At 29.1% G+C, this 12,359-nt stretch overlaps 1 protein-coding gene across 30 annotated transcripts in view; it reads left to right on the top strand.

Moving 5' to 3' along the window:
* Window positions 1-12,359, top strand: part of LOC142318879 (serine/threonine-protein kinase MARK2-like) — a 385,326-nt gene that overhangs the window by 283,924 nt on the left and 89,043 nt on the right. For 25 of the 30 annotated variants that reach the window (XM_075355485.1, XM_075355493.1, XM_075355492.1 and 22 more), the window contains 3 exons: window positions 1,672-1,771; window positions 3,872-3,984; window positions 5,778-6,060. In XM_075355485.1, coding sequence (XP_075211600.1) covers window positions 1,672-1,771; window positions 3,872-3,984; window positions 5,778-6,060 — 496 coding nt within the window. The remainder of the gene's footprint in view (window positions 1-1,671; window positions 1,772-3,871; window positions 3,985-5,777; window positions 6,061-12,359) is intronic. The other 5 variants (XM_075355477.1, XM_075355478.1, XM_075355481.1 and 2 more) reach the window with 2 other exon arrangements.

Here is a 12,359-nt window from a genome sequence, read left to right as displayed (position 1 = left end):
TTATTCAGCTGTTTTAAATTTTAAAATTTATAGTGTAAAAGATGCTGCATTATCACTTTAGTGAAAAATGAAAATTATTGAAATTTGTTAGAAAGAAAATACTGGTCAGTTTTTAAATTTGAATGTAGATTTCTTTGATAAATGATGTGATAACAAAGAAAGTTTTAATCAAAACTTGTTCTAAACATATAATTTTGCTGATAATTATTACAACATGTTTTAAAAGCGGGGTCCCATCACTTAGTTTAGTCTATAAATAATAGTTTATTTGCAAACACTTACAGAAAAATTTACAGGTGTTGAAAATTATGTCCATTCACTTTTCTACACTTGTTAACACGTTTGACTATGTTCCTGGCTACTATTGTTAGCTGAATGCTGTCTATTTCCTGGATGGCCTTGTTAATGTTTGTCTTCAATTCCTGCAGGGTGTGTGGATATCTCCTACAAACAATCTCAAGTAACCCCACAGAAAGAAGTCTGGATTAATCAGTTATGGGGATACAATCCTTTGGACCGCAAATCCCGTAGCATCTTTATTGTAGAAATTCACTGTCCTGTTGCAGTCAGCAGCTTATCCTCTTGCTGTAAGGCTATGAGCTGTTAAAATAATTCCTTGGTAGATGGCAGCAATCACAGCTTTTTTTCGAAAAACAAGGGTCCTATTATTCGTAACTTTGAAAGCACAAACTGCCTATTTTTGTGGGTGTGTTAGAGAGTCAAAGAAAATGCGGTTTTCAGTATCCCAGATCAGGTAGTGACTATTGACGTACCCACCAAGGTGAAACCACACTTCATCTGTGAAAAACACTTGATCTAAAATTCAGATGTTACCTCTAATGCAGTTGAACCATTGAAAGTAGCGAAACCTTTTATATAATCAGGATTATTTCAAGGAAAACATGCATTTCATACACATAACATTTCAGCATTTCCTCAGTGCAGTATGGGTTGAACCTCTGAAATTTTTTCCCAGCTTAGTCATCGCAAAGATCTTGTAACTATCACTTTACACTCCTCTATGACCTGTGTTGAAACTGACCTGTGTCGGTCACACTTCTGGTATAACCGTGAACCTGTTTCACAAAAGTTTCTAATAGCTACCTTCTGAATAAAATGCTTCCTTTTGAAATTTCTCTCTGAACTTACACCAATACATAACATGAGATTCATCTCTAAATAAGTTTGCATCATGAATGTGATGCATTCATGATCAAACAATTACACACTACACAATTACACACCTCTGTTCAAAAGCCATTGCTTGAACCAGACTGGCAATACTCAAATGCACATGCAATAAACAGTCCTCCCGTTTCCAGCTCGAGTTGTACAAACATCTTCCACATTATTTTAGCAGTCTCACACTCTTGTATATATTTTAACAAAGATATGCATTCAAACTATTAAGCATTTTAAAAATAAGCATTTGATATAAATTACTGACTGATGGGGACTCTTTTAAAAAGTTCAACGCTATAAAAAAAAATAGATTACATTTAAAACTTAATTTTGTTTTATAATTATTTATACTTTATTAAAATAGAAAGCTTAAATTATCAATCAAGGTGTTTCAGCAGCAAACTCTGTTATATACTATTTTTTTTTAATTTTCAAGTTTTCTATAACTTTTATTTTATTTTATTTATTGTTGATTTTTATTTTTTACAGAATATAATGAAAGATAAATGGATGAATATGGGTTATGAGGAAGATGAGTTAAAACCATATGTGGAACCAGAACCTGATTTCAAGGACTTGAAAAGGATAGGTGAGTATCTGCATCATCTTCTTTTTTTTGAATAATATTGTTTTTAAAAAAAATGTTATTATATATTTTTAATTATGTTCTACTGTAAAGAATATTATTATTACATTTTTCACAATAGCAGATTAAGTATTTTACTTAAGTATGATGGTTTTTTTTAATAACTTGTGTTCATTAATGTTTTAGATTCCTTTAAATTGTTATTTTAGTAAGTTGCAGTTAGTTATGATCTGCTATCACAACACATCATTATTTCTACCTTTCATTTTACTAGGGTTATTCAATAAAGAGACAAATGACTAAAATAATTATTATTCATTCAGTGATAGTGAAACTAACATTACTTTTCAACATAATCCCTGGCTACATTTAGACATTGTTCAATCTTTCTGTAAGCTTTCTTATTTCAATAGCCTCCTATGTCTTTTGCATCTTTCTATAAGTGTTCTTATTTTGTTGATAGCTTCCTGTGTCATTTGAATGGTGTGGGGGTGAGTGTAATCATGCAGAAGAATTACACCTTTTCAGAAACAATCAGGATGTTTTCTCCTTATTGGGAGTTTCACTTTACTTTCTGTCTGCATGTCAAATAGTTCTTCCATTGATTGTGTGTTGTTTTTCCCAATACTCACAATAAATTGGTCCTTATTGTCTCAAAACACCATTAGCATTACTTTACCAGCTAATGTATAAATCTTGAATATTTTCCTAGTCAGTGAATGTAGATGTTTTCATTTCTTACTCCAGTTTGGATTCTGACTCAAAATGATGAATATAAGTTATGCAATCTAAAAAAAAAGGATTAACTTCTGTTAAAAACCATTGTTTAAGTTCTGTAAAAATGTAAATTCAGGTGTCTGTGATTTTGAGTCGACTGGATAATGGCATGGACAGTGCCAATACTTGCGCTACAAATTTCAGCAATTTCCCAAATTGACTTTTCATTTGTCCTTGCAAATAAAAACATTAATGTGATTTTGCAAAGTCAGTCAAAACTTTAGAAAAATCCAGGAAAGAAGAATCAAGGGAAAGGTGAGATTATAAGAAAGTTATATCTACCCAGAGAAAGTCTCCAAACAAGACCATCCAGAAGATTGTTTTAGACTTCTGTAGATATTAAATCCTCAGGAAAATTGGATAGCTCAGATGGGAGCACTTCCTCATCAATCCCAATTTGTATTGATCACCTAAAAATATATTTCATGAAATGACTTTTCCTCTAAACACTGGTGTCGTCAAAGAAGAGGCTTTGAAAAATTGTTCTAGAATTGTGTGGTGTGTGAAAGTGTCCAACTAAAATATCCACTAAGGACAGGACAGATATTACTATAACTTGGCTAATAATAGACCTGAATTTAGGAGTGTAATTTGTAACAGAAAAAATAATATTTACCAGATTTAAAAGCCTGATTTGTTTTACTTTATTTTATTTAGAAATTATTTAAACAAGAGGCTCATTATTTATTTTCGTAAAGAACCATAGGAAAATGTGGTTTTTAAACCATAAGACTTTGCATAAGACTTTCTTTATGTAAGGGGCATATTTGCCCATTTTTTCTATTCAATTTCCAAGCTCTGAAATATTGAAAAAATAGTTGTTTAAAAGGTTTAGTTAACAAATGAAAAATTATTAACTTTATCTTTACTCTTGTCAGTTCAGTTTGTTTTGTTAATTATTTCAGGGATAGTGACCATAAATTGTGTATTAAAATCAGAAAAAACTGCAGCACTTTGAAATTATGTATGTACGATAAAGGAAAAAAAATCAATTTTTTCACATAGATTTTTGCAATTAAATATTACTCGCTTCATGTTTTTTATATGAGCTCTTTAAGAAATGTAAAACAGAACAAAAGTTTTAATGTGGTATCAATTATATATTTTTGTAATCATATTTTTTTAAGTGTGCAGTATTTTTTCATCGGAGTAAATTTCTGATTTTATTTTGGGTTGCAAATTTTTATACTTGCATTTGATTACATTATAAATCAGTATACTGTATAATTTATATCTTCTATAAAATGTTGTTAGTGTGATGTAATATATTATTGTTTTATTTTTTTTTAATTTGTTCATTATGAGTAATGGGGAGGTTTGTTCCAGAAGCCCTAGTTGGCATGGGGTATAGCCGTGCTGAAATCGAGGACAGCTTAGCGCAAGCTAAGTATGATGATGTCTTCGCTACGTACCTTCTTCTGGGCAGAAAATCTGCTGATGTAAGTTATATGTTTTTTTTCCGTGAACTTGGTAAATCAGTTATGTATAATCAGCTTGTACTCGTATAACTTTGCTTAAAAATGGTAAAGGAATGGTTAAATTAGATAATTTTGCATCATATATAAAAACTAATGTTTGGTTATATTTTCTCAGAAAATAAATAGAAAAGAATATATTTATAAAGACATTACATTTGTTTTATTCCATGTTATGAATCCTATGAATTTAAATTGGAGAAAAAAATGTATTACCTTCAATTGATTAACTGAGCAAGTATAAACGAATGTAGATTTATATAATCTTAGGTAATTCATGCTTATTTGTATAAGTGTTGCCTGTTTATCGATGTCATATAAGCTGTTTGGCAAATAATAGACAATACTGGAAAGGTACAATTAACAGGATAGATGATCTTACAACTGTTCCTCTGTAATTGGAGTTTTAAAACTCCCCTTTCTGAAGCATACACAACTAAACAATGAGATTTTGATCCATATGAGCAAGCAAGTTTTATATGCATTTACTGATGCATAAGTAATTTATTACATTATCATCAATAATGATAAAAATTAAATAAAATCTGACTAATAATGACTAGGAAGTATTTTTTAAGTTCAGTATAAGGATTTAAAAAATTTTTTAAAATTGTCAATAACTTCATTTTAAAAAAAGTTAGTGATCCTGGTTTTATCTCCAATTTCATTTTCATTTCTCATGTAATTCTGTGTCATTACTGTTTATACCTGTTTTTATAGAATATATATATATGAGAGGTTATCTTGAAAGTAAAGACCGTTTCAGTGTAAAACAGTTTATTCTGAAAACTTAGTAAATATTTTTTATTTCTCTTAAACTACATACCTTATATTACTTTTTTATATAATCACTGCATGAATTGGCACTTATCATAGCAATACACCAACTTCAATATACACTTGTTGCATTCTTCTGCCGTCAGTCCATTTAGCCATTGATTAACAGCATTTTTTAAGTTCATCATCATCCACGATTGCTTACCACTCAAAAATTCTTTCAATTTCCCAAACAAATGGTAATCAGAAGGAACTAAGTCCAGACTATTTGGCGAGTGATCGTAAATTTCCCATCCAAATCCTTTCAGTAAATCATGTGTCAAGACTCGCAACATGTGGATGTGCATTATTGTGCAGCAGGATGATGCAGTCGGTCAGCCGTCCACGTCAGAGATTTTGAATGGCACACTGTAACTTACAAAGAGTTTTGCAGTTGGCTTCTGCATTTATAGTCCACGTGGTATGAAATCGATCAGCAGTATGCCAAACTGATCCCAAAAGATTACAAGATAGAAGATACTACAACATGACAACTTACAGATTACAATGCAGTGTGTACATTATTAGCATAGCCATGAACGACACAGGTTCGTCAACCGTAAGGAGAGAAATTTCCCAGCTGTCTTTACTTTAGAGATGCCCCTCATAATTTGTTGCTATCTCTTCAAATGAGAAGTTTGTTAGTGTTGCCTTAGCAAAAAATCGCAATTGATGTTGTCGTTTATCTTCCTTTCTTTTAAGATATAGAGCAAAGAAAACTGGGATTGAGTTTTGCTGCTTACCCTAAAGAGAAGCTTATTCTACTGGTCTGATTGATTTGATGAATTGACCAATATATTGTGAATTGAATACAAAATGTTGAAAGTTCTTTTAAATGTTTTCTTTTGAGTTTGCCAATTAGAGTAATGATGACTTTTTAAATATAATTTAACTTTTTTTTTTTTTTCAAATTCAATTATCTTTAATTGTGTTTGTTACAGCCGGAAAGTGATGGTTCCCGATCAGGGAGCTCCTTGTCTCTGAGGAATATTCAACAAGGGACTGGCACCGGTGCGGTTACAACAAATAGTGCACAGTCACCATCACATCGTGGAGTTCATCGCTCTATATCAGCATCAAATGCGAAACCATCTCGGCGGGCATCTTCGGGTGGTGAAACGCTGAGAGATACCACCGCCCCTGCCAATGGTGGTGCGAACCAAACTCCCAATCCCAATCTCCTCTTCCTAAACATGAACTATGTAGCCCACGTTGTACTTTCAAGTATGCATACAGTATTAATTCATTTAAATTGGGGAAATTTTGTATACATATAACAAATATACATTACAGTGTTTTTTTTGTTTTTTTTTTCTCGATGAAATGGCATACAGCATGAAAGTAAAATGCCATTAATGCATGACTTGTTGCATGATTTTTTTGTGAAGCTTTTTGTAACCATCCATCATGGGTTTTTATACAGCCTATACATATTTTGAAAAGAAAATGTGTGTTGTGCACCTTGTTTAAAATGATATTTTCCAGGCACAATGTCATTAAAAAAGTGGTTGTTTTAAAATTCCTTGAAAAACTAATTTTTCTATTAATTTTTTTTTTTACCAGTACACTATATAAATTAAATTCTACAAGCTTTTCACAAAATAATATGATTAATTATCCTGCTGTGCTTTTTAATTTTTTTTTAATTTATTGATTAAATTGATATTTATATGTAAAATCCTATCTTTTGTTTCAGCAGTCGGGATATTGCAATGAATAATGCTGTATGTATGCTTTGAAAGAGCGTGGGGTGCACAGAAGATGGTTAGGAAGAGTATTTGTCATTTTATAAGTTATACTTGATAATACTACCATATGTTATCAGTTATGGTGGCATCTGGTGTTTTATCATTCTCATCTCGGCTATCTCTCATTCTGTTTGTTCTTGTCTTCATACAGTAATAACGGAAGGAGCATTAAAAATAACTATTATTATAATTGATTTATTTTCTGGTTACCACATACACATATTCTTTGTTGGTGAAACCAAGCAGTAATGCATTGTTTTGCATTATTGATTAAATGTGGAGGAAAAACATCAGATCCTTTGGTTTTTAGTAACCTTTCCTCCAGTCATCATCTTCTTTTCTGTCATTTTTCACAGTCCGTACCATTATTCATCTTTCTGCTTTATTTGGCCACTTTTTGTAATGACATTTTTTATGTACTTCTTTTGTCTTTTGAGTGTGAAAGGGTATTCTTTTCTGCTCTATTTATTTATGGCTGCTTTTATCATGGTTTTTTATAGTCATTGGAGATTACTGGTTCTTTTTAAAAATTATTTTAAAGTTGTGGATTAAATTAATAAATGATTATAGTAGTACTTCTATTGCAAAAGATAATTTTCTAAAATAATGAATTAAATTTTTTTTTTTAATTATGAAAATGCTTATTTGTTAAAATTAATGTAAAATTATATAATTTAATGTAATTTTTTTTTAAGGGAATTATGCTATTTAATTTTCATGAATATAGTTAAAGGAAATAATGATATTAGTAATTCTTTTTTTCAGCATCTATTATAGCTGATCTGCATTCACTTACATAAAGTCTTTTTTTTTTTTCATATTCATTATTAATATTCATATTTAATAGTTGAATTCATCAAAAAGAATTGAATTTATTGATATCTACAATTTATATTTACAAATATGTGTGTGTGTGTGTGTGTGTATTTATATGCATAGATAATACCATAGCTAGTTTTCTGTTCAATTGTAGACTTGGTGTTGGGTAAATTTTTTAATCTTTCTCTGTTATTTGTTGAAAGTAGTTATAAATGTTCCCAGTTTTATTTTTATATTATTTGATACTTATTCAGGTGTAGGTGAGATTTCCTTGTTTTTTTTTTGTAGTTTATTCTACCTTAGAAATTATCTTCCTATCAGTAGTTTGTTTTAAGGTATAATTTGTTATTTAAGTTGGATTTTAATGATGTGACTTTAACAATTTTTATCAGCGAATCCAAATGTGATTTTTAATTGATTAAAAGAAAACTGGAGCATTTCCAGTGAAAAAATAATGATGGTGGTGCTTATGTAATATTGTTTTGTAAGACGCATTGCATTTTCTGCACTTTTCATGGCAAGCAGCATTTACTATTAAATTTAATATATACATTTTATCTTGCTTTTATCTGTGTCTTCTTCTCTTTTATCTATTTTCTTTTCATGTTTCTCTTCGAATGAATTGCACAAGAATAGAGAAAACTCTGTAAATTTATAAATTTGTATTTCGGCTTTTTAATCACAATGTGTTTTTATGTGTTTGTGAAATCCACAAAATGTTGGTTGCCTTAATTATGTCTATATAGGATGCGGATTATGAAGCCATTTTTAAGCTGGTACCCTTGTTTGCTAATGATTATTGTCATTTATTAGATCTTTACAGTAGAGTTATTTATTAAGTAACTGTTATTAATATACATATTTATTTTACTGTATAAGGGATCAATCTATAGATATGTATTTTTATTTTTTTAAATATAAAATGTATTCGTAAATTTTATACGTCCATGTAGTTAAGGCTAGTTGATTTTGTGGCTTTTATTCACATATATGAACATTATTCTGCTTATTTTTTTTGTATTATGTATATATATTTCTTAAATATTGTTTAATATATTTTATTTTCAGTTTACTTATGAAATTACTTGTTTTATATTTTTATAATCATTATAAATTATAGTTAAAATTTTGTAAACTTTGTTAATAATTTAATTGCTTGCTATTAAAAATTAAATGAAATTATTAAAGTTCAAACAAATATTTATATGTTAGATTATAGTAGGTTTCTTTCTTTTTTTTTACTCTAGCTATTAAATGTGCATCCAGGAACAAATAGTAGAAATGTAGATGTATACTGGCCAAGAGGTAATGGATTTACCTGCAGACTATTTATTGCAACAAAATGGTTGCATGAACATATATAGCAAAAGACTTACCTTATAATGATTTTTTTCAAAAGGATTGTTTGAGTTACTTTTACTCTGTTGTTAGACAAAAAATTAAGTAGTCTTTGTTTATATCTTGCGATTTTAGATATGAGAAATTGTTTTGTTCCTTTTCTCAAGTTTTTTTGCACTTTGTTTTCTTCTAAAGCTTCTCATTATTTTTTACTATGTAAATGTATCTGTATTTACTTATTTGTGGTACTGCTTAGTTCCTTTATCACTTTTTAATGATAGTAAAAAAATAGCTCTCTGTTTTATCTTAAAAAATTTAATTTTCTGTTACATCAGCTCAACAGCTTTTATGAGGATAATCTGTGCTACATGGATGTGATGTCATGTTAAGTTCTACCTAGTTATGTACCTTGTACTATTATGTATTATGGTGTAGGTAATTTGATGTCTTAAATATTTTGTTTTATTATGTTTTTGAAGGTTTTAGGAAAGGGTTCCACCATACCATTTTAGATGGTAAAGATGATTTTGTAATATATTTTGAGTATTATGTTGTAATTTAGCAATCTAACTAAGGATGCCACTTGCTCATTGGAGCATCGATCGAGAGATTTTCAGTGTTATCAAATTGTTACAAACTAACAATTTCTTAGATTATTTTTATGAAATTGAATTATTTCCAAATGTAGATCTCTTAAGCAGTTTCAGTTACTAGAGTAGGCCTTTTTTTATCTACTGGCTAATCATTGACAGGTTCTATGCCCTAATCGTGAGCTTAAAGTTTTAACCTAAAGGTATTTTCTGCAAACCACATTGTTAGTTCTTCAGTTCTACAAATTATTGTAATTTATGTCTACCATTTCTATTTTTACCCTTTACCTTTTCTACATCTAGATTAAATAATAATTTACGGGTTAATCCAGTGTGTATATGTCCAAGAAGTTTTTTTTTTTTTTTACAATATTTTGTCCATAATGTAACAACTTTTCTTAAAATCTCTTCATTTCATTCATTAATTGATGTAATCTTTATCATAATCCTGCAACAGTTTTTTTTTTTAAAACCTATATATATTTTTATGTTTTGTCATTCCAGTAACCATATTTCACTGCCATAAATATAATATTTTTCTTGAAATAAAAAAGAATTGATTGAAATTACTTTAAAACATAAAAATAGTTACAGAATGTAAGAAAGTAACAGTATTGCAAAATGTGAAGATAAGAAATTAAGTAAAAAAGTTATGAAGGTGTTAATTTTAAAAAGTATTTGACTATTTTTACACAATAAACGAGAGTGCAGAAAAATTCAGAATTATTTTAGTAGTTTTATTTAAAAACGCATCAGCTGATAGATAGTTTCTGTAAGTTGTTAATTGGTTTTTTAAAAGAAAATCTTTTATTTAATTTTAAATAAATACATGGAACACTCTCTTAAAAGGGTTAATTGGTAATTTATTAAAAATGCCAACATAAATAAGAGCTGTTCTAGGCATTTTCTTCAGAGTAGCAAATTCAATAATATACATTATGAAAGTGTTTATATTTTCATCCATTAGTGTCTTGTCTCTCAAAGATATATACAAAAATTGCAAATATATATACATGATTATATATTTTAAATGATTAATTAATTTTGTAAAATAAGTTCTTTTTTTGTCCATATCTTCCTCTGTACTAATTGATTCAAAAGCATAAAAAAAGTTCAGCTTAATGTACAGAATTAATAAAAACTCTTACCTTATTTTATTACTTTTCTTTTTTCTTTTTTTTTTTTTACATATCAATAGCGCTTTCGAGGGAATTCCTTATCAGTTGATTAAAATTGTAATTTAAAACCAACTACACATTAAAACATTGAAAAGATTAAAATATTTTTTTTTATTATTAAAGATGTTTATGGCCAGCCACTGAATACAGCACTGCACTAATGTAATATAAATTTCCTTAATATTAACAAAAGTGCTCCTATCTATAGCAACTTTGATAAGAGTATCATTACCAAATTCTGTCTACATATTGATCAAGCTGAATTTCTGTCCATATTTATAAATATGATATTTTTCTGAAATATCCAATTTTTTATTATCATTTTCTTTTGTGATTTCAATTATTTCCAAATTGGTTTCTAACTCTGTAGTAGAGAATGTTTATTTACTATTAGATGTTAGGAAACATTAGAAAACCCCAAATTATTATTATATCTATAATGTTCTGTGAATCTTACTTTAAATGATCTATTCATTTTCCCAATATAAATTTCATCACAATCGTTAATTTTACTTTATAAATGCCATACAAACTATTACATGGTTGTTGGGCTTATATGCTGGTTTATATTTTTTATCATTATAAACATTAATTAAATTTTCAGTAATTTTAGTATAAGAGTATTTTATATAAATATTTTCTATCAACACTGTGTATTTGTTGCTTCCAACATTGTAAAGTTTGTAGATTTAAAATTTTGTTTTTCTATAAATATTATCAATTAGTGATGCTTTATATCCATTTTTACTGCAATAGTTTCATAATATTTATTTTTGCAACTAATTTTTCCCTGTTGTTTTCTGTATAATGTATCTATTACAACATGTTCGTAAATATATTAGATTGGGTGAAATAGAGAATTGGTTGAGACAAGTAAGTGTGATAACCTCCACATTTGTTTATAACTATGGATGGCATCTTCAAGATAGTTAAAAATGGAATTGCAGAAGGAACTAGCAACTTATTTGCAGATGATCTGTGTTACATGGGTCAGTCTGAAAGGAATGTAGATTGTACAATAAATCTGTGGAGTGAAGAAATTTAGAAATGTGTTATTCAGTTTAGTGATAAGAAGAGTAAAATGATAGTGCAAGACAGAAAAAAAGGGAAATCAGTAGACATAACTGTGAATGGTGGAAAAATAGAAAGAGTAAAAGAGTTTATCTGGAACAGTTTTTTCTGAGATGGAAGAACGGTTAAAGAAATAAGTGCAAGAGTACAGAAGACAAATGGATTTTATTAAACTGTAATGGTCTGGAACAAGGAGATACCTTCAAAATGTAAGAGAAGTATTTATAAAACCTACTTTGTGCCAATTCTTATGTATGTGGCAGAAAGATGGAGGGTCAAGTACAAGCAGCAGAAATGAAATTAAAGAGAAACATGTTAGGGAAGACAAGAAGGGACAGAGTAAGGTGAGGAAGAGAAGGGACAGGGTATGATTAGAGAGGAAGTGAAATTAGGTACCCCTTGCATAGTTAATTGGAAGATCAAAGCTCAGATGGTTTGGGCATATTGAAAGGATGGATGAGGAAAGATTACCAAACAGGATGCTGCAAGGGAAACACGTAGAATATCAACGAGTAAACTAAGAATGGAATGGATAATTACAGTGATGGAGGAATTGCACAAGAGAGTGTATGTAATGAGAATAATGGAAGAGAGAAGTTTCATGGATTGAGGCAGGTGAAGAAATTCTGTAGAAGGCCTAATACGAAGAAACTTGGATTAGAGAGAACTGAAAATGATGATCATTTTAAATTCTATTAATATAAACCAAGTACAGAATATTGAGAAAAGACACATCTACCTTAATTTAATCATGAAAGTACTTCTACAAGGTACTGTAA

The sequence above is a fragment of the Lycorma delicatula genome, chromosome 2, assembly GCF_047948215.1.
Source record: "Lycorma delicatula isolate Av1 chromosome 2, ASM4794821v1, whole genome shotgun sequence".
Taxonomy (NCBI): Eukaryota; Metazoa; Arthropoda; class Insecta; order Hemiptera; family Fulgoridae; genus Lycorma; species Lycorma delicatula.
The sequence above is the reverse complement of the archived record's forward strand: the minus strand, read 5'-3'. Positions and strand labels throughout refer to the sequence as shown.